Source organism: Myzus persicae, unplaced genomic scaffold (genome assembly GCF_001856785.1).
Source record: "Myzus persicae strain clone G006 unplaced genomic scaffold, MPER_G0061.0, whole genome shotgun sequence".
Lineage (NCBI taxonomy): Eukaryota > Metazoa > Arthropoda > Insecta > Hemiptera > Aphididae > Myzus > Myzus persicae.
The window spans coordinates 246,523-272,044 of NW_019102192.1; the positions used below are offsets into that span (position 1 = coordinate 246,523).

The following is a 25,522-nucleotide window of genomic DNA, read 5'->3' on the forward strand; positions in this document are numbered from 1 at the left end:
AGAACATAATTCATCATCGCCACTACCCGTCCTGCGGCCCCCCCGCGCGCGCGCGCGCGCGCGTGGCACGCCGCCATCACGTCGCAGCGTCTTCGCGCCGCGCGCCAGACAAGCATTACAACGTTATTTTGCATATAACACGACGTGATGTGACGGCATAACGTCGGGCGGCGGAGCTGAAGGCTACAGTGGTGGCGGTAAGTCACCGCAGCCGACGGCGCGTGTGTTGCGTTTCAACGTTATACTTAATGTATAATGTATAATATATATGTATATTTACCGTAGTGGTTGTATGGAGGTTTACCGCCGTAATATAACACACGCACATATAATACTATACATAAATAGGTTAACGTTGTCGTCATATATATATACTGCTACAGCCGAGGGCGGTGAGCGAGTTTTTATTCGGACGGATAAAAAAAAGTGCTTATATAAATGTTCCCGGGTTCACTGCATCGCCGCGGCGATACAGCTATACCAGGCTCCTGCACAGTATTCTGGTAAATGGTAAGCTGGAAGCGGGGCAAACGCATCGGTAAATGGGTGCAAAAATTGAGACCTACAAGTATGCGCGTAGATTTAGTTAATAATATAACGATATGCAGAATGATAATATGTAGGCATTGTGGGTATTTTGTAGTTAGGAATTACCATGATCAAAACATTATTTAGAATGACTTTCAACTCAAATAATCGAATTAAATGCGTACAACAATAATAGTATTTTATGTACACAGCCGCCGTATATTAAAATAGTTTAATTCAAGATTCCTCAGTATATTATGAGACAACGACAGGGATAAAAAAACATATACTTCATGATATTATTTTTTAATTGGTCGTAAAATGTATACCACTATAAAATAATTTTTATTTCATAATAAACCAAACACATAACATTTTTTTCACCACAATATTCTATTTCTTTTTGTCCGAGAGATGTGAAATTATAAATCAAAATTTCATAATTACAGAAAATTTTACAAAAAAAGGTCTATATAGATATGAGCCCTATCCAGTACACAGGATAATCGAGTATTTTCATATTAAATTTGAAAACGTGAAAAATCATTCACATTTGAAATACAGATCTGAAAGATTGTTTTCATACAAAAAAATACAAATATTAAATTACTAATATATTAATATATTACTAATATTAAATTACTCATAAAAATATATAAATGATAATTTATAAGGTACATACTAAATACAACACTTAAAACTAAAAATCAGATTTAATTAAACTAATAACTAAAGGATAAAAAAACTAAAATAAAACACCATAACTAACCTTGAAAACAAATATTTCTTACTTATTTCAGAATCTTTAAACTTAAACAATTAGGTACATATTGCAACTAAAATACAATAAATATTTTATAGAACGTACAATAATATGCATATAAATTAATATCATGATTTAATACAATTATCCCTTTAAAATTAAACTTTAAAAAAAAATGTAATTTTTACACCAATCATTGTAAGTACAATATTTTTTACGGAAAAAAGCATTAAGTAATTTGAATAATTTATGATGAAAGGATTTTAGTTCCTATCATAACTTTAATTTATAAAAAGTTAAACACTACAACTAAGTTGATTAACGATATTATTTTTACAATTTATAACTTTGACATACAAAATATGATACACTTTATTACGTATAACATTGATAATGCATATTAATTCAACTATTAGTATTTAATATGTTCATTACGTTGTTAATAAAAGTACAACGTAGTTTTAATCATAAATTTCTTATTCAGAAATATTTAAAAATCCCGAAAGAACTGTTTTATTTGAAACTTACGAAATAAATAAGGTATTTACGCAAAATACACGACGTTGGCACCCATTAAGCTCCCCACTCCTAAACATTCACACAAACAAAACTTCATATTTTGTTTTTTCAGTTATACCTAAAAGTATTTTCATCGGTATTACCTTTCAAATATACTGAACAGACTATTATATACTGAACAAAATATTCATAAACTATATAAGAAAAGTAGAATATTATTATTATTATTAACGACAAATAGTGGTTGACGAGTGTATTTCAGTTTATCGTGTACACACAAATACAATGTGCCGTAACAAACACACGATTACAATTAACTTACAGCGAGAATTAATATTTGAATAATACACTATTTTAAATGAAATTTCTTGAATACTCAAAGATGATATATTATTAAGGTAACATTTAAATGCAAGTTAACGCCTTAGTTTTAATTATAATAAGAATACATATATTTTATATATACGTTTCACATAATATCACGTGCATCGAGTGACGCGCGTATAATATACAAATCGATTCACACCCTAACGAATCATAAAGTTGTCGACTACGATAATATAATACCACTGTAAATCCAAGGGCGTCTTCAAAGTTCGTAGGAGGTAGTCATAATGTAAGCAATAGGCATGTTATATTGAGTTTGCCACCCCTACCCACCATCGCCAAAGAAATTTGTCTAGGGATGTCACTATAAATCATTGCATGCTTATATTCTAAGAAATGCATACCTAGGATCATAATATACATCCAATAAGTAATGATTAAGTGCATATTATATAGTCATCGTCATTATGTTAAAATGAATCAAGTAAAAATTAGTTTAATTTTTAAAATTAAAATTTTTATAATATTCATATTTTTTAACTTGATCACTTTTTACATGTTGGCAACTATTATGTGATGTAGTACTAAAAAAATGTACCAATTGAAAAAATAAAATAATCATGAAATAATACAAATTTATAATATAAAAGTAAAATTATAATAATTTTCTCTTGTTAATTCTTGTATGACGGCAACTATATGTATATCTATATAGACATTTTACAAAATCCAACAAGCAATTCCTAATAGACAGATACGGTGCACAGTGCAAACGTAATACAAATTTATCAACCTTTTATAACTTATAGTGTTTACATTTAACTTTCAATCTTACGCCATAACATTTAATATAAAAAGGTGAAAAGTGGTTTTCAATAATTTCCACAAATATTTAAATTACTGAAGGAAAGTATGAATTTGACAACCACACGTGTAACAGAGCAAATGAAAATTTAAGCATAATATCGGTCAAAATTTATTAGTATGCATAATTAATTTTAAACTAAGAGCACATTTTATAAAAAATATAAAAAAGAATATTTTTGAGAACATATTATGTCTACAGTATAATTTCATATTATCAAAAAAGTTGGCAGTTTAAAATTAATAACACAAGACAACAAGATTTCTTTGAAAATATTAATCACTATAATTTTTACAACCTACATTTTGGCAAGTTACTCGTTGTACTGTTTGATAAATAAAGATAACAATAACCTTTGTGTGACGTCCAATTATTTGTCCAACTACAATAACTAGATAAATATGTTTAGTGTATACTTATTTTTATTTTGATAACCTATTAGTATTATTATCATAAAAACCACATAATATTTGATGGTATACTATTACCTTGAGTATATCTTTTAACCGTCAACACTCATTATTTCGAAAAATACTAACTTTTTGAAAATATGTTTTACAAAACAACATATAAAAATACTAATTTTTTTACTATTTTTTAACATTAACACTTGTTAAGTTTTTTAATTTTCTGAATGATATACATTTTGCATTTCATATTCCGAAGCACAATAGTTTCCTGAGAAGTATGTGTTTAAAACCTAATTTATTAGGATTAGTAGTCAATTATCTATAAGAGTAATTATAGAATTTCACCGTACAAATGAATGGCCCTAGAAGACTAACATATTCTGTGAGCCACTTTATACTTAACCCCGATATCCTAAACATGAAATACTTGTCTAGAATTAAAATGTATGTGTTGTGATTCAATGAAATAGAAAATTTAAAAAAATGACAACTAGTAAAAAGTATATTGTTTTCCATACATATAGTTTTTATAACAACTTTAAATTATGTAAAATCCATATTTTCAATAACATTATAACTTTTTAAGGTAATAAGTGTTTACTTTTCTCTGTACATATTGATAATATATGTACCCCTTTATTAGTATTAACATTATGTATATTGTATACTGTAGATAATCTTAATATTTCGTCATAAAATAAAAACTTAAAATTTAAAAATCAAACTTTTATTTTCTGTCAATAATGCCAATACTTTGTAAAACTTCAAAACGACAAAAAACCATTTATAAAGCAAACAATATCTTAATATATTTTCTCCATTAACAAACGTCTACTAAAGAAAAAACTGTTAAAGAATATTTCGTCCAAACATATATTATAAAATAAAATAAAATGTCAAGTATTCATTTTAATTATATTATTTAGATAATTTTAATGCACATATAATTGGACAGTACGCACATAATATTTTATTTGAAATACCATGGTAGCATTTTAGTGATAAAATAATTTTCGATGATGAAAAAAAATTAGTAGTAATTCAATTAAACAACATGTCATTGTCAATTCCATTTATTCACCAATTCGTTGTAAACAAAGGTTAAAGGTTGATTTAAAACGCCAAAGGGTCCACTATGTTCTCCAATGAAATGTGCTCGAAAAATATTAATAATATAAATGCATATGACGAGTGCCTATTCCAACAATAAATTCTCAATTTTATTGTTCATAAATAACAAAATATAATTATAAATTGTGTAACGAAATAAGAATCCGCAATAACACGTCAATATTTGAATGTCAAAAGCATTTTTTTTTACTATCTGACAAAAATAATTGAATAAGTTTACTTCATTTAAAATATTAACTTTAAACATTGATTTCATTCATCGATATCTAAACATAATCTTGTGCATAGAATTACTTTAAATATTATAATGAAACCAAGAGTAAAAATAGTTGAACAATTTATACTAAAAAGTTTTTTTTTTTAATAAAAAAAGGAGTCTTCAATAGGTAATCGAAGAATAAATATAATCGAATTTTGTGTGTTACGAATCGTCATATTAACCGATAACGATTATTTAAATGAAAATGAATTATATAGTTTTTAAGATAGAGGTATAGATCGGTATTCTTTGATAGTTGATAATCATCAATTTTTATAAATAACCACGGTTTATGCATAGTTTAGTTAAGAGGTAGGTACCCACACGGATACTTAAAATCCAATATTAAAAAAAATTCAGAATGTGCAGAAGTGGCTTAATAGTTTTACAGTCGATTACCAGTTAAGTATTTTCGGTTTTTTTCTTTTTTTTTTCTATTTCTACGAATAAATATTTTATTTTTGTCATCATGACACGTCCAGAGCATAGAGTTGTAGGAATTCGTATTTGGTATTACTTTATGGCCCAGAGATACGAAAAAAACGATGATGTCTACCGACCCTGTTCCCGTCTGCCTAATGATGTGTGCGTCTGTGTGTGGTATACCAAAACGTTATGTACTAACTCTAACATACGGCGACAGGTACTTACGTCATATCCAAAAGCGTGTCGCCCGCCTCTTGGACAAGGTAATTTAGAATTTTCTACCGTCAAACCGTAACTTTAGATGCGTGTATATTATATATGGGCATGATTTTTATTTTTATTTTTAAAACGTATTTTCTCGTTAAGTCGTCAATTCGCGTAAATCTCACAGTGCACAGTGCAGCGGTGGAAATTGCGTGTTAGCGAAATTGTCATTCGCCCTGAGCGTCAAATGCACACGGACCAATACACAGCAGAACCTACACCTTCACCAGCGCCTACCGCGTTACCCGATACGGGCACGGCGGAGCTAGCAACCTCTACCTCTAACGCCTTCCACAACGTATAATGTGATTTATTACGGGCCGTCAGATTATCTGTAAACTGCACAGGATTATGTTTCGCCTCCAGCGGTGTTATTCTCAACGGCGGCGGCGGCAACGGCAGATTCGAAATCCCACAAATCGATTTATACGTATATAATATTATATATATATATATTATATATACACACATACATCGTGCATCCATATAAACTCTAGTTATCCCCTCTATCGCCGGATATATACCGGTACCAGATGGCCTACCACTACCCCGACGACGATCACCTCTTGCCACTCATTTAAAGCGGTGTGATGTAACCATGTAATTTCCACCCATTCACGGAACGGGGATGTAAAAATAGAGTAGGAGAGAGAGAGAGAGAGAGAGAGAGAGAGAGAGAGAGTGAAAGTGTGACAGAAAAATATATAGTATATTACGAAAATAGCTTAATGTATATTTGGTTATGTAATTCTGCATTAAAATATCGATTTGTCGAAGTGAATTAAAAAAACAATTGATGAATTATTAAAACATTTGAAAATGTAAGTATAAAAAATAAAATGATAATATATATATATATATTTATATAGCACATATATTTTTTTTTATAAAACGTATATAATATATTATTTTATATGTATATATAAGGCTAAAAAGAGGGAGAATTACTGAATGATAATTGAATTGTCGTAAAGCTTCTAAAAAAAAATATATATAAGCAATAGATTGTATATTTTAACAGTCGATAAGTTATAATGAACTCAATTATAAACATTCATTATTACAAATTTTTATCAATGGTAATAATATATATTTAATGAAATCTGAATATTTTATTAATACAATACAATACAAGTATGAAAAACCTAAATGTATTAAACCAAATTATAAAAATTAAATAAATCAATAGCAACTAAAATAAATTCAGATACAAAATAATATTAAACAAAATTTAAATTTGTATTATGCTATAAAACCTAAACTTTTTTATCTAGAACTTGTTCTCGATATTGATAAACATTTAATAAAATAAGTAGATTGCTAAAACATTAATAGAACTTTAGCTTAAACTGCAATGTGCTTCTTCACTGATAATCTATATACATTTTATGGAGCTATAAAATACATATTGAGTCATTTTAAACTTATACGAGTTAAAAGATTAAAAGTTACATTAACTTTAAGTTAAAAAATATCAACATTAAATCTTCAAAGAATAAAAATCGAATTGGTAATTCCATACACTCGTATAAGTATCTAGAGTACATACTTGCTGCAAATGGGAAATCAAGAGGAATTTTTACAAAGTAGAAAGAGCAAACAACAGTTTTAATTTGATATGAAAAATTAGATAATATGAATTGCTACATCTAACAAGACGTTAAAATTATATTTTGATAATTTCTTTAACTTATTAACAGTCACTAACACATAGAATTTAATTTCTATATTCTATACTTGACAATAACAACATTACCAAGAAACTTTTTGAATTAAACATGATAAAGAAACTTACAGGGGAGGCAAATTCACATAAACTCTATTACTTCAACGACTACATTATTTCAGAAACGAATACTAAGGTAAGCCATGATAAGCCACGTGCACATACATTGCGTAACAACTGCATCACAATTAAGTCAACAAAAACAATGTATGTATGTATGTATGTATGTATGTAATAAAATATCATTAAAAAATTTAGTCTCGAAATTCATTAACGCGGTTTACTCTGGATTTAATAAGTAATTAGAACTACCGGAGGAAACTTATCTTCCTCTTTAGTGGCAATTAAAGCAAAATTAGATTTCATGAATAGGATATGTGAAAGTTTGTTCCGGATACGTAAACATTATATTATACCAAACACGAATACATTAATGTTGCGATTGACGTTCAAATAAAAAATAATAATAAATACATACTTTGCAATATAATAAAATTGTATTCAACTTTTAAAATATTCATTTGAAATGGGGCAAAGTAGGTAACCGTTCGGGAATACACTAGGTGTCTAGTGTACCTCATCATTGAGTAACCAAGGTTACCAAACAATTGTTTTAATAATTATATTAAGGAAACGCCACGCCCGCATATTTTGTTGTCTCCGTCTTACAAACGTATAACATAGCAAAAACTGTTTTGTGTCGGTTAGAACCAATCAGGTTGCAGTAGAAGCTCAACAACCAAATTTTCAAACTATAAAGAGGAGAACATTTGCTGTGCACCATCATTTTTAATTTTTCGATAACACAAATACAAAAAATGTATTCAAGTTTGAATTAATGAATTTTTAAACAATAAGAACTTTTCTAGTATTTGTGATCTCAAATAAATAAAAACGACAGTAAATTTTCTTCTTTAAATTATATGAAAATATGGTTGCTTAAATTGGACTACAGTAATACCATTCCACGCGAAACAATTTTTGCTATGTTGTACATTTGTAAGACAGAGACTACAATTTCTTTTCTTGATTACTTTGAAAAGTACTAAAAATTGTCAATTTTGACCTCCCAAGTAAAATAATTAATTACAAACGTATTAAAATTATAATTTATTTAAGTAAAATAATAATTAAACAATAGCGTTTTTTTATAGAGTTTATTATAGAATATAAAGCATTTCAATTTTATACTTTTTTAAATTGAAAATGTATTAATTTTACCTTTGTACCTACCTAGCTAATGTATAATTTATGTTTTTTTTCGTTTCTTCATACTAAAATCGATATAAGCATGTCAATTTAGTATATTCAAATGTAAACAATGATGAATAGTCATAAATAATCTTTATATTACAATAATATTATATTAACATTTTTTTTTTTTTTGTTTTTTTAACCTAACGGAAGTTATCGACAGTAAATATGGTTGCTTACGATTCGACTACTACATGAATTCAGAAGAAAATACTCATGATAAATCGTGAAGTAAAAGAGGTGCCAAGACTTCCAGACAACGACTACTGATAAAACGACTCATTCGCCATTTTAATACGAGGGCCAAAAGCGATAAATGGCCTCTATAAACATAAACAATGTAGGTATGTCACAATACACAAGACACACCTACTAACATACACAAGAGCCTCGATACTCTCCAACATAAAATAACACAAGAAATAGGTTTATAATAGATCATTAATTGATCCCTTAAACCATATAAATATGGTAACATATTAGGTTATATAACTTTCATTTTAAGTTACCTGATTGTTATATCAATGCAAATAATATTTTTTTAAATATTAAAACATAATTTCTCGAAACTTTATTAACAATCATCAAATTTCAACAAACAATACAATTTCAAAACATAATAAATACATTAGAATAAAATATCTGATATTTTATTCTCAAGTACTAATATAATGTGAATTGAGAACTATAAACTATTTAAAATAATTCAAAATTCCGAAGATGAATGGTTTGTAGGCACCTATCATTAACTTATAAATAATACCTAGATGTTAAACGATACTCAGACTAAATAAATAATTAGTATTAATAAGTATCTAATCTTACTGAATAATGCACTTTTATTCTAAGGTTTATCTCAAAATAAATTCTTTCGAATAAAATATTTTTTTTTTTTAAACATAATTAATTGTAAACAGAAAAACATGTTATTGAATAAACGTGATATATTGGTGAACGAATTTGGATTTACCTTCTATTTCAAACAACTCTCATCAATCATTATCAAAAAACGTTTTCTTCAACCCCTTTGGTTTTTTTTTTCAATCACAAAATACGGTTGACTCATTTTGGTATTGGAGAAGAAACCCCAATGCAATTCAGAGTCCATTCCAGAATTAAAAAGATAGTGTCTTTCTACAAGAGCAAAATAACATTTTAAAGACAGAAGGGAAAGGTGGAGTGTAAATCACGGATTAGACTGTTTCCATATTGGGTCTGCTACGTTAAGCCTGCCAGCATTTTGTCTTCATTTGTAACCCGTCCTAATGTTTTGGCCGAATCCGGCAGTTGACTTTTATTTAACACTATTTATCACTCACAAAAGCAAAACTTCGACTCCGAAACAACATCTCATCCATTTCCAAGTCACGATTAGTATTGTACCACCGCATTGACATCTGTTACAAAGCCAACATACAAATTATTTCTGCAGTACTACATTGCACAATGCAGTAGCTATATCTAATAATAATATTATACACATGGGTAAGTGAAAGGTTTCTAAGAGTTAATTTGACTATTCTTCTGCTAAGTCCGCCGTTGGTAAATCGGATTCAGATAGTTATTGATGAGACAGAAAATTTAAGAAAATACAAATTATTTATAAGAAAATATCAAAAACAAAATGCTCGTAAATATATTTGTATAATAAGCTAGGTATTTAAATGCATTCAAACACAACCTAAATATAAACTTGAATAGAAAATCCAAAATTACACAATGTAACACTAACATACAATATATTAAACATTTAGTAAATTATCGTTTTTAAATGATTTCGTTTGGTACTGCCTATATTTTAAGTGACGAAAAAATATTTATTTATTTTGTATGGTTCATACTCTGTTTAAATAAAATATAACATGTTAATTAATTAACAGGAGGTGTGTTCTTCACAAATATTTTATATTTATACAATATAATGATATTAAAATTAGCAACGCACATAAAAAGTACGCATCAATTATAATATAACAAACCCTACATCGCATTAATTCGTAATTAAATAACAATGAAGCTGAGCAAGCAAGTGTTTACAAATACCTAAGCTATTATGAGCTGGCTATATTTTTCAAACTCATATACATATTTTATTTCTACCATCTGTCTGCGGGATACAGCCAATTAGGTCATTTATAATTAGTAATATTATTTCAATTTCAAATACTGTTGTTAGTAACGCGTGTAGAGTCATAATATAAAACGCAAATGTTTTTGAACTAGGGACATTAATGTAACACAATCGTGTCATAGTGATGGGAGTTAGAACACTGCAGTTACACAAATGCCATCGATACTATATGTTGTTAATAATAGATATTATAATTTATCATTAAAAACAATAGACATACAATTAATTTTTCAAAAAAAGTAGAACTGTTGGATCTAATCCCTGAACATCAACAATCCATCATTAACGTATGTCACCCATCGTTCGATACTTCTACAACACACTGCAGCATCAACCTTCTAACATCAAATTACTATATTACCTACCCTACATTTATTTTCTGCACCAGTGCTTTAATGAAATTAACAACAACTCGGTTTACTAAATTATAATATAATCACTTCACGTTACACATAATAATACGCTATTCGATTTTAATTATTTTAAACTGTACTTATAATCAATGTAAAATTAAAGATTTTTCATTAGTGCTTGGCGTATTTCTAAAATGTAATATATAAGTAAAATCCAGGGGAAAAAGAATCCCGTAAACGCTATAAAATAATGTATATTTAGATCCCGTGACATTAAAACATCGTAAACCCCGCAGACCGTATGAAAGCCAACGGCTTACCACTTAACCTAAAACAATAGTCGCAAAATAATCTATTGTCATTGGCGTATACAAATCATTATACTTGGATGAACAATAAAATATAATTTTAGTTTTTACAACGACATTATGTCATAAAATATATTGTTTTATTATGTTTAACATACATGTCGTTCATTTTTTAAACATTTCAAAACTATAAAAAGAGATGTTCATTTTTTTATTACGACTATGATGTAGATATTATATTATTTTTTAAATATCTGCATAAGTACTGAATACTGTATACTGCATGTGAAGTGAATTTAATAGTTTTATATTAATGTAAATTGTTGAATTCGTTTTCGATAAATCTATGTGGAATATTTGACACAATAACTGACAGTAAAATAAACTATGTATAACTGTATAGATAATACAAAATATTGGTGCATTGTAAAATTCACTGAATATAGAAAAATCGAATACTGACTATGTTTTCCTGTAGTGATAAACACAAACGAGGAAATGCTGGATACTCAGTTTATATACAAGATTATTTTTATAATTCATATTCCAACGAGCATACACAACATACAAAAAATACAAAAAATAATAATACTGCATAATTTGCCAAATTACAAATATCATCGATTATAAAATCGAAAGGTTTATTCTTTATAGATTTAAAAATCTTATAAAAATTTGATAAACGTTAAACAAAATGATAAGTAAATATGATACAAAATATGAAAATTTTAAAACGTACACTTTATTACTAGAATTTTTCTTGTCTATTAAATAAGCCAATAATATATTTGGTATAATAATTCTCATCTCGACACTAACTTTTCAATTATGAACAGGTTTTACTTTTACGTTATATTCTTTCGGCAAAGCAATTATGTTCGCTTTTGTATTATAACTATTGTTTACGAGCATAAGAAGGGAAAAGAGTATTAAACCGAACATAGTTATAACTACTTCTAAAGATCTCACATGCATGTAATATACATATACGAGTAGATACTTGAAAAAGAAACTCGCTGTCATAAAACAAAAAAAAACAAAAAATAATAATAATAATGGATTTATGAAGAGCTCTCGAGGGAAAAATTATATCGCAAAAGGAACGTTTTTAAAAATCATTTAGAGACGTTTAACGACTAATGATATTGTCTACAGATATATAAGAATTTATAGAATCTAGAAGTGTGTATGTTACGGTAAATGACGTTACACGGAAAATAACGTTATTCGCCGATCATTAACGTTATTTACAAAATACATAATATAGGTAATTATCGCTATAAATAATATGAACTGGATAATCACGCCTTCGTTGATGTTGGTCCCTTCAAGACTAATTCATTAGAGGGTTATGTTAAAGTGAATTACAAAAATTTAAGTAAGTACTAGCAAATAATAACTCCAACAACATCGAGGAGGGCTCCAACAATATCAAGATCGAAATTTTTATTGTATTTGTATCACAACCTAAACATTTCTAAAGAAAAAAGATCTACCAACGAAAAAATGTCAGCAAAATTGTTCAAAAATACAGAGCACTATCCAATTGCAATTTAGAGCGTTTCCAATTATACTCCACTCCAGCATTACAACTTTTTGGTTGTTTATTCTTAATCTAACAGTCACAGACAAACGGTATAATTTTAATTCATAAATATCCCGTATTTGATTATTATCAATATTTCCCATTTCATTCGATTATTAATGTGATAATTATTCGCTAAAAAGTTAAGATAATCTACATATATGTAGGCTAATTACGTTAATGACTAGCGAATAACGTTGTATAACATAATTTACCATAACTTACATATTATTAGATACTGATCAACAATAACAGAAATGAAGCTGCATAAATTATAAGTGGTATATGCTATATAGCAACAAATAGAGCCAGTTCAACAAATCAAATTCAGTTTATTAATAAAATATTTACTATAGTTATTGAATTACAAACAATAATGTATTTAAATACCTATAGTTATTGTTGCATACTACGTTATTAATAGGAAATCTGAAAAACCTTAATATAATACAGATATAGAATTGTTATATAAACTATTAACAGTATTTCTATTTTTCAATTATTAGTAATTTGAAATGGAATCAAATATCAACCTAACCTATGCAATTCATACAGTATAATGTATCGATGACTTCTACAAATATACCAATTATTTATTGATAAAACGAATTATAACAAGTAACACCACAAAGATTAAATATATGGTATTATTCGCGAGTTACAACATATTTCAACAGAACACCATTTTTATTTTTTGAGTCATTAATATAACACTTTAAAATTAAATCGATTAAGAAGTGATCTATTACACCACCCAATATCATATTATTTAACTGAAGAATTCTTATAAGAAATATATAAATGCAATCTGACCAACAACTATAGTCCATAAGTATATAATAATGAATGATGTCCGGGGGTCCTATATTAGAATCAGTTGAGTGAATGAAACGAAATATTACACTAGTCTTTTAGCTAAATATTTATTCTGTGGAAATGGAAATACACCACTATACTTGAATAAAGTTTACCATCACATTGTACTCATTCGCAAACAGTAACTTTAAATAAATAAACCCCGCATTTGTGGGAATTAATTGCTATCGGGAAGTATCAGGGATGGCACACAAATATAGTAGTATAGAAGTGATTAAAAGTTAGAGATTTTTATTTTTTTCGTTGCATTTTGTATCAAAAAACACGTACAAAAGTTTCGCTTATACGTATTAGGTACGTATAGTTGTAAGTGTTTACACTTGAAAAATATTTAATCCGCAACTACTTATGCTCCTTGCATAAGATTTTACAGAAATCTGATATTAAAGCAAGACTTCTCCAAAATATAACTTAGTGGATCTAAAAAGGAGATATAATGATGACGTTTCAAAACAAAACGAAAAAAGACTTCAAATCTATAGGCTAATAAACATTATTCTCCATGTTAAACTCGAGTGCCATAAATTACAATATATTCAATATACGCAGGTACACAATGTATCGATATACGAGTTTGAAATTAAAATATACAATTTTTTTTTTTAAACTTAATTTCACAAACAATATAATTTATAAAGAAATGCAAGCATGAAAAACATTAACGAATCGACTAGTAAATATTGGCCTTCTAGCTGTATTGATTTGTCGGCAAACGCACTACCAAGTCGCACGTGACAAGATCAAAGCGAAATCTTTTGTACAGAACAATTGTATGCTAATGGTAAACTTCATTAAAGGTAAGTGATTAGGATTGTGTGTAAAGAAACAGAAAGTAACGACCCATCAACAATGCCTTTGTCCGATTTGTGTATGCGCTAATAAAAAGAGTGGAATAATTTCATTATTTCTGCCTTTTGTGTATTTATACAGACGAATACATTCGATTTATTTTAAAATTTGAAGTTAAAGCTTATAGTTATTTACTATTTTTAACAATCTATACATAATAATAAGGAAACAGTAAACACAAATAACGGAACATTGCATGGGTTATTATTATCCCTTTAAAGTTAAATTAAATCACTCATAAATAAGCACATATGAACTATAGGAATCATAATTTCAAATGCAAAACGTTGACAACGAGAACACACAAACACATACAATTCTTCTCTTCATCGATAGTATGAAAACTCAGAAACTTAAACGCTATTTGTGATGTTTTTATAGATTAGATTTTATTACATTAAAAAAAAAAAAAATCGCAATAATTACCACCCTTCTCTTTTCCCTTATTTATAAAAATATTAATCATAAATTAAAACAATGTTTTATTAACAATATTAAACAGAGTTTTTACATTTCTGCTGACAATTATTTTTTATGACTTACTGTATTTCTTCTGTTTAATGTGTGATGGCGAAATGTGCAGAACATCTTGTTATACTCAATTTAAACAAGGTAGGTACACATAGGTCGTAAGTGGTTTGAAAGGATCAAATTATTAACTCCTGGTTTGTAATTTTGGTTGAAGTTAAGTAATTTAAAATGGTGTAATTTGCTTTTAAAGTACTAACATAATATATAGATAACAACTTATACATTTCTAAACTAACTAACAACTCCGAAAATCCCACTAAAATGTTTATATAGTTTGAACCCTCACAATTCCAACCGTAAAACTTATCAACAATATTCTCTATGGACAAGACATAAAATATAACACAATTTGTGAAACAAAGTAAAATATTTGTTATTTATTTTAAGCTTATAATAATAATTATAATTGCAATATCTATTTATTTATTTTTGTATACAACATTAAACAACATAATTGATAAATTAAAAAAAATCATTTGGTTTGTTAATTATTTATAAGTACTTTGAAAAATAAAAATCACTAAATTTAATTGTGCTTCCATTAAGTTTTGAATTGATAATTATTATTGATTTCATATTTAAAATAAATTCACAACATTATGATATGGTATGGGGAAAGAATCAACATAAGTACCCACCACCCACGCATCATACCTCTGTATCTTATAATATAGGTTATATAACGTTATGTTTACAATATTATTGTTTATGAATTATTAATTTTGAACGATAAAGTGATGTTCAAAAAGTTTTTTCTCATAACTAACATTTATAATTTCATTATTTTATCAAAGTATTATTTTACTCTAAACAATAATTACAATTAATGGAATAACAATTGTTGCTTTTTTACGGAATTTAAATGTATGGGTATTGTATATATATATACATATAATATATATAGGTATATATATATAAGACATTTTTATAAACTATAAAACATAAACCAAAAAAACAATTAAAACCAGTAAGAGGCATAGCAATTAATTTGTGATGACATTACACGAAGACAAACAGCTTATTGAATTGAATATATTTATCTGCCTTTTTTTCATTTAAAAAAATAAAACATATTAAATAATATAGTTAATTGAAATATTTTATAACAACTATTTGGTTCCACAATTGTATTAAACACGAAAGGAGTAAAAACTTTAAATAGAAGTGTATATCCCTACATTTTTTTTGTTTTATTTAATTAAATAAGTATGTGGCTGTAACTACAAAAATGTGTCTATACGATGTATCAGTATTTTTATGAGGCAAGAAATAGTAATAACTATTGTTATCACTTATCAAAGTACTAATATAATCATTATTACTATTTTTAATTTAATTTCATAAATTGGTACATATAGATTATAAGTGGTAAGCATAACTTCAAATATTCTGAATCCAGATGTAGAATTTTAACAGTATTAAAAAAATGTAAACACTGAAGCATTGGTATATATTATTTTGTTGAAAATATGCGGGAAATGCTGCATTATTACACCTCCGGGAACATATAATATAAAATACCTACCATAAAACAAATTCTAGTGTAAGGAAAAATTCCATTTATTTTTAAATCAATGTTTATAAAATAAATGCCTATTAGAAAATATGTTGATAACAAGAGATATATATATAATTTTACTATTCAATAAATGATTGTCTATAACACATCCACAAGTACAGAGATTCGTATTACAACTTATTAAGAAATAAGAAGTGTAAAACAATATAATATAATACAAAGATATAAACCAGGTATTGTAAATGGAAAAATTATATTTTAAGAAACTAACAATGGTTCTGCTGAAATATAGGCAAAAGTAGGTATAGCTTCATCAATCATAAGTACCATCGCACAGCCATTATCAAAGTGCGCGTTTACGGAAAATTTAACAACAGTTTTAAGGGTTAAAAAGGGATATTCATTAACCTTACACCCCGCGTAATATTTTACACATAACCCGCATGTGGCCCTCTGGCCGGTAACTAAACATCCTCACCATTATAATAGAAAATTATACCGATCGAGAAGTTAATGACTTACTCTACGTATGAAAAACAACAATGATTTAGGTAATATTTATACACTATTTCACAATATTACAATAAGTAATCCAAACAACGAAATTTATTTAACAAATGCATAAATTAAACAAACAATGTTGGAAATAAAATAAAATAATACTAGGTTAAATGAAGTTTAATTTAAAAGTTAAAACTAAGATAGATTTCTCTAAAAATGTCTGTTTTTCAAATACTTTTTTGTACTTTTTTGTTTTTCTTATAAACGAGACTATTAATTACTTTATCATATATTATTTTAAGTATATTATGGATCGAAGACTTTCAGTTTTAAAATTACTCATTTCACTTGCTGTAGAATCTGAACAAATTATATTTTAACAATATACACGTAATAGTGACAATTTGTGTGCAAGAACTAAATACGTATTGGACCGTGAAAAACCACATGGAAATTTTGAAGCTGTCACAAAAACACACAAGTCATAAATTATTATGGCGACCCATTGTCTTGTTGAAAGAGAGGAAAAGGGGAAATGGTTGAATGACCAGTAAATCGGTGTCCGTTGCGTAAAGTGTGGATTGGTCGAGGCAAAGGGAGGACGACAGAGGTGGAATTACAAAGTTGCGTGGCTTTTCCGGTCAACACAGTTGCCATTTCCACACAGAGTCATCGCTTTCCTATGTACATATATATTTATATACATAATACATGTTTTGTACATAAATACGTAGTATATGTACAAATATTAAATATATATCAATACATACACAGTGTGTATACACATTATGGTACTAGTCACTGGAAACGATATTCATCAAATCTACTCTACTTCTCTTTTTCACTGAAGTTAATAATAGAGAAGTGAGAAAAAGTCTTCAAAACATCGTATTACAATATTGTTAACAATGATCAAATTATGTTAATCGGACAATATGCAATGTGATTCGAAAAAAAATGAAAACTTTTTGAAGTCAATGAAAACAAAGGGTTATGCTGTTGAACCATTAAGAAAAGAAAAGTTAATTAATTTGATAATTATTAGAAGCACATAAACTTAGCAACTTGAACATCACCATAGTTCTTTAAAATAAATTAAAACCGTGTACGAAAATTACTATCTATGTTTGAGGTTTATACATTATAATTTCAAAGTTTTAGTAAAGCGGTTAAAGAGCAGCACAAAGTGTACCCTTAAATTAAGAAATAACGCATCGGTAAGATAGACTAATTAACGGGACTCAATTTTGAAGTTCATAACTTACTTTGAAACATTTATGTCATTTAACTGTAGATTATATTGAGCAAATAAACACCTATTGACTTTAATTATAAACTTTTCAGTATCGTATAATATCAAACTAAATAGGTACATCGATTAATATTAATATTGATTTGTTTTTGTTTTTTTAATCAATCTAATGAAATATTACATTTTTCCATTGATAGAAAGCTCCAAGACAACTGTATGAATTCTGAATATAACATTAAAACTATCACTAAAAAAAAATTATTTTGAAATGTTTTAAATAAATCGTAACATAAATTTTTAAATACTTTAAACATTTTTAAATTCAAACACCGTCGAATGACAATAGTATACACTACCAAAATCAAAAACGAATTGCCTAATTCCATTCCACTTATAACTATATGTACACGACAAGATAACAAAGCAGCGATAATTGAATTGTCATAACAATTAATGAATATTTAATATAAAATAAAAATACCAGAAATTAACTACCCAATAAGTACCTACAATAGGAATATTTTGCTGTCACTTTTATATCTGGTTCTATAATTTCCAACCAACTAGCAGTTTTCACATTTCTCAATTAACATAATGGAATTAATTAATCATATCTAAAATTTCAAATGTCAAAGTATTATGCATCAGGAATTCAAATTCAGATTTAACTTTATTAACCCAGCTGTAAAGTGAATATTAATCTGTTTAAAATTGTATTGGTTAGAAACTACATAATAAAATAATTTATCTATAGTTCAAATACAATTACTTATCTACATATACATCGAAAAATATAGCTACATAAACTGAGGATTAATAAAATGATAAGCAGGAAAATATAGACGTATTTATTATTGATTGTCTCAAGCTACTCAGATTAACTCAGAAGTAACATATAGATATCTTATTTAACTGTTATTAAAAAAATATTATTATTGAATGGAAACAATCTATATGAAAACAATAATAATAATTGTTTTAAAAAAAAATTGTTTTATTAATATTTATTTGTTTTACTACAAAAATAGGTTCTAGTTTAGTCTAGTGGCGTCTGCAGCTATTATTAGATATATTACGGAAAAATTGTGCATAATTACATAGAGATTACGATAAATTATAACAAAATAACAATAACAGGACCTCGCAATTTCTTAAGTCATACATCTAGTATTTAGATTAACACATGTACCCAATACCCGTTTATTAATCATAATTTATAAAAATATATTTGTGCTTACATTTTCTAACTACTTCCAACTATTTTATTGTCTACTGTTTAATATTCAAATGGCCGAAGAAAAGCAACTACAAAACATTGCGTATTAATTATAATTACGGTAAATGTGTATTTCTTAATATAAACCGAATACAGCCAAGATATAAATCGAATGCGTCACAAGAGATTTATATAAATCAATTTCAGTGTCGACGCAATTATAAAATATATTGAGTAAGCAAATTCTATGATAAATGCATGTGATATGGCCCCAACGACGCCATTATCACTTTATGCATTCGATGCAGTTTATTTTCGCTAAATCAAGTAGAACCCTTAAAAAGTTGAAATAAACTTGTATCATTCTCAAATAGGCACATGACAATGATATTTTTTGTTTTTCAAATTTTAATTAAGGCAATCATTAATTTAAATAAAAACAGGTTAAGTGGACGTCACTTATTAAAACGAGATCCGGTAAATTGAGTTAATATTATTCATACAATTATTCTAAATTATCAGTGATGCTGGAAAAATATTATGTATAGGTACTTATGTAAAATTGGGCTGGTTAGGAACCGAATTACAAAAAAATGACTAAAATCATTTATCATTATTCATTATGTTGATATGTAACTTTGTCTAAATTTGAACTAAAAATAACTTTAAAAAAAACTATGTTAATGTTTATTTTTAGGTTTTTCAGTTACAGAATTAACTACTTACGTAGAACCTTGTTTTAAAATTTCAATCCTTAACTATAAGTGTTGGACATTTAATACATTTTTAACTACAAAATCATTATCATTTTTCAATGGAAAATGTTAATAACATCTGAACTGTAGATGATTATAAAACAAAAATATGCAATATGCCTATGCAATTTTAATATTTTTCAACTGTTATTGTAACAATATATCGAAAGTATCGTATTAAATTTCCATGTTTTTTGACCCAACCAATAAAATGTTATTGTCATTCAAAGAAAGAAAAACTAAAAAAAAATGAAAATTTAAAATGTCCGTATACAGCTTAAAACGAGTCAAACTATTTTGAACATTTTATGGTGTATAGAAAATGATAGCACAAAAATGTCATGTTTCTACGATTAAATTTTTTAGAGTTACACTAAAAACCAAAATTAATTTTTTCAAAAACTATTTTTGGGTATAAAATCCTGTTTTTTCTTTATATTTTGTTTGTTTCTTCTGTCACTTTTAAAAACTATTGTGTATTTTAAATTTTACAAAAATAAAAAAAAATAAAAAAAAACACATCATTGTAAAATCGATATAATATTCATTGCTCCGCTCAGAATCTAAAATAAAATATTATTTCCCCGATCCAGAACAAATTATACTTTGGTATATTTTATAAATATACAATTAAATATGAACTTAATAAAGTTGTGTTTGACATTCAGCTTGGTCACGTGCAAAAAGGTCATTCTGTAACCTTTTTCATTGCGGACATTTTTAGGGCCTTAACCCTCTAAGCCCTTTGGACACGATACAACACATTAATTGTTTAGACCCTTTTTGTACTTAAACCTCATAAAGACGTAAAAAATAAAAACCACAGTACTATTTACAGTTATAATTTTCAAAGTTAGAATAGAAATGTACTATTTAATTTCATAAATTCATAATGATATATAAATTTAATATATGTACACATATTATATTATTAAATTAATGACAATGAACATATTGGTATTAATTACAAACTTAGGTTTACAAAGACTAAGTGTGTCCAGGTTAGGTTATATTATTACGAAAACCTATAGTAAAAACAATAGTAATTAATAAACACATTTAAAGATATACAACAAAATGATAAATAATCAACATTTATATGGTTTGTTTGCATTGGCAGTCCCAAGTTACAAATTAAACAACGAAAACTGAATGTACTTACATATATTTTTAATTTAAAATGTTATCCCTCAATAGCGTGTTATAGTCCATACTCTTTGAGATACCAGCAAAATGAACACACAACAGTAATGTAGCTAAATAGCCTACCTCTAACGCCGAGAAAGAAAATTCAATAATTTTTGCATTGAAATATTTTTTAAAACAATGTGAAAAAAAACAATGTTCAGTTAAATTTGAATGTTTCTGTATAGTATGCATTATTATGTAATTTAAACTTATATTTTAGGGTATTAAAAATGATTATTGTATGTGAGTACCACTCGAGTTTAAAAATTAATTTTAATTACATAGCGAATTTAAGATACTACTTATTATATTTCCATGAATTTTTTTTTCCCCAACAACTTCGTGTCTGATCTATGATTCGTTTCAACTGGGCATGTTTATTAAACCTATACAATATTTGTTTGACGCGATTACATAATAATGTTCACAACTTCACGAGGGCTTTATAATGTTCATACTACAAAACCTCAAATTTTATCAAATCGGACAAAATATGATTTTGTATGTACCAAAACCGCTACACATGCAATATTCGATAAAAATATAATATGTCTTGTAGAACTAATGCCACTGAAAATACGATGTCACTATAATAATAATATTATAAGACATGAATCGCTTTTCTACACCTTAACACCTAATTTGTCAATCGTCAGCGATGCAGGTTAACAAAGATTTTTAGAAGAAAAAACGTACCGAAAATGCCTTGAGGAAGACCAGGCACTGTATGATCCCCTCCATGGTATCGCCCGCCAGGCAGAAAGTGGCGCTCAAATGGCGCCGACCCTTTCGGACGAGCGCCGCGACACCGGGCGTCGGCTGTGCGGCGGCAGAGGCGGCGGCTGCTGATGCGGCTGCGGCGGCGGAGACCAGTGTTGGCGCCTGGCCGACGGCGGCCGCCGCGCCTCCTCCCACGCCGGCCACCACCTCACCGACCACGTTGCTCGGCGTCCTGCTGCCGCCCACCCGCATCCACCGCTCCAGGGACTCCATCAGCACACCGTCGTCAGCGGCGGTGGCGGTGGCGGCGACGGCGACGGCGACGACGACGACGACGGCAAATACAATATCATTCGAACGACAGTCGTCCTACCGTGTATAACCGTAAAAAATCGATCGGCGCATATTATTTAAAACATGTACGACAATATACAATATTGTATCATGATATATGACGGAGCCTGTTCTTTGATTTCCGTTTGTATTCGGTTTCGATGGAGGTCCTTTGCCCACCCTAGACGTTATGATTTTATTACAACCATGTAACCTAAGGACGATCGTTATAAAATATTATTATTATAAATAGTCGTTCCGGCGTAGGTACTATACGACGAAAAAGACGACGACACCTGCGAAAGAAATACAATGACGCACCCATTGTAGCTACAGTGAGAGAAAATGAAAAACGCATGTGTTCACTGCATGTCAGTCACACGTGTGTAACACCCACGCAACACCTGCAGCTACGTAAGGCTAAGCACGCGATTAGATTTGAATAGAAATTGCTTTCTTCTCCCCCCTCCCCTCTCACCGTCATGGCCACCTGAACGGCCCACCCGCCGGCCACAACCAGCCGCGGAAGGCCGAGACGCTGGAGTAACCGATTTCTCGTTCCATTCGATCTCGGCCATCGTTATCGCAGCCTGGTGGCCGACAAGGTTCTGATTGGGTAAGGTCGGGGGTAGTTGCCACTTTGTACAAACAGTCGTCCGCGTGTCCAATAATTGCTACAGTCTTGATGCGGTCTTTCAAACCAATATTATTATTTTCGAATCGTTTCAAAACATGGTATATGAATAGATTGATTATTACACACAACAAACATACAACGTAAGTACGCATCAGTTTATAAGAAATTAAAATCAATTACAACAATGTTATGTTCAAAGAAAAGTCCTATGATAATCAGTAGTTAGATGATACACTCAGATAAAGAATAGTAAAAAGTTCAAATTTTTACAATCACCGTGGAAGCGTTCACTTAAAACTATGTATAATTAGATTTTTTTCTGAAAAATTTAATGACAAGTAAAAACCTATAGAAAAGAGTATAGAACATAAATACTATAAAGCGGCGCATATATATTATATAGATTAGAGTAGGGTTGGCACTCTTAAAAATTCTTAGGAAGCAATATTCCAGTTTCCTGGGATACCCAAAAATGCAGAGATCGGGAATTTTCGAGAATACTGAAAACTGTCAAAAATTAAAATTGTATTCAGTACCTAACTATTTTTTGTTATTATATAATGTCTCTTTGTTTATGTTTATTTCACATAAGTATAACTATACTATTTTATAGATTTTAACGATTTCAAAATGCATTATAAAACCAAACTATTGTATTCATAATAAGGTGCACTTAATATTTTTATCAAAAAAAAAATATTTTTTTTCACAATAAGTAACTTTAAATACCTACTACACCTATATCTTACCCTGCTACCCCACACTACCGTTCGTGCGTGTATAGTAGTATAAGGTTTATAGGCTTATTAGTTTATACTACATTTCTGTATGAATCTAATTCTGTTACGGAATTGCCCATTCCTAAGTTGATGTCAATTTTTATATTAGTAAGCTTTTCATTATATAATATTATTTTACTAATGTATACATAATACATATATTATTTTGTTATAAATCAAAATAAGAACATAAGAGACATAATATAGGAGCATATACTCACGACATAATGGTAAAAATAAAAATGTACATTTCAATATTTTCATTGAATACAGCTTAATTGCTATTAATTATTAAAATAGTTTTATTTATAACGTGTTATGTATTCGTTTTTAGATTTAACTTGTCATTCATTATTATTATCTACAATATATAACAAAGTACCCAATATATTAAGTGTCCTATTTATGCGAGTTCCAAACAATTAAATTTTATTTGAAACAATTTACTCCCCGCGCACAAATTAAAGTAATTTTATCCATAATTTCAATTTGTATCTCATTGTAAGTTTGTGTACGGTTCATTGACTTTCAAAAAACTTTCGATCAACTACGCGAACCAATTACTTAGCACATACGATAATATAAAGGTATTAGTAATCACCTAATCAATAAGTCTACAGTTATTCAGTCACATCCAAAACATTTGCAAATTACCAAATACAGAAATTCATTCAAAGGATTGTCATATATACATATAGTGTGAGTATTTGATATACAATATATATTATATATACTATATACATTATGTTTATAACATACCTATAGCTTTTATCTAAATTAAACATCCAAATGGACAAAGTGGGTTCATCACAAAGTTTTAACCTTTATAAATTGAATTTCAATAAACATCTTGATATTAACTTAACATCCTATGTATATTGTATATATTTGTAATTAAATTCGAAATTTTAAAACAATTAAATTATACAATATTGAAAAACATATTTTTTATGATATAATATTTTTACATAAAATACACAATAGGTATAAATGTATAATGGTTAATTAAGATTTCCAAATTATGTCTTTTAGTATGATATATGTAGTCAAAATTATATTAAAATAAAACGAATATAAGTAGGTAATTACATTTATATATTTTTGAAACAATGCAACAGAGGCCAAATTTTTTTTTGAATGAATGAATATAAACTCCTGTATGTTAATACTTACGTTTAGCAGTAAATAATTAGTAAACTTTTATTAAAACCTGAGTCATAAATGATGACTATGATTGTAATCATGACTAAGAAGGCAACACTAAAATGAACAATTATATACTTCAATATTGTTAACACCACATTGATATATACAAAGATACATCAACAAGTGTCAATTCTTTCAATAAATCTAAGATACAATTTTAAAGATTTAAACAAAAGACACATGTTTCTCTTTTTTGCATTATTTATAAAATAAAAATCTATATATCCTCGTTTTATGCACACGACTTATTCTAATGGAACTTTTCGATCGTGAATCCAAAAACATTTATTTTTATAGGCCATGAGTAGTAT

The 25,522-nt window shown here is 28.0% G+C and overlaps 1 protein-coding gene across 5 annotated transcripts in view; it reads right to left on the reverse strand.

Annotated features, from left to right (window-relative positions):
- LOC111031502 (neurobeachin) overlaps positions 1-25,522 on the reverse strand; it is a 228,408-nt gene that overhangs the window by 187,071 nt on the left and 15,815 nt on the right. For 4 of the 5 annotated variants that reach the window (XM_022311477.1, XM_022311478.1, XM_022311480.1 and 1 more), the window contains exon 2: positions 22,233-22,885. In XM_022311477.1, coding sequence (XP_022167169.1) covers positions 22,233-22,529 — 297 coding nt within the window. In that variant the 5' untranslated portion in view covers positions 22,530-22,885. The remainder of the gene's footprint in view (positions 1-22,232; positions 22,886-25,522) is intronic. The other variant, XM_022311476.1, reaches the window with a different exon arrangement.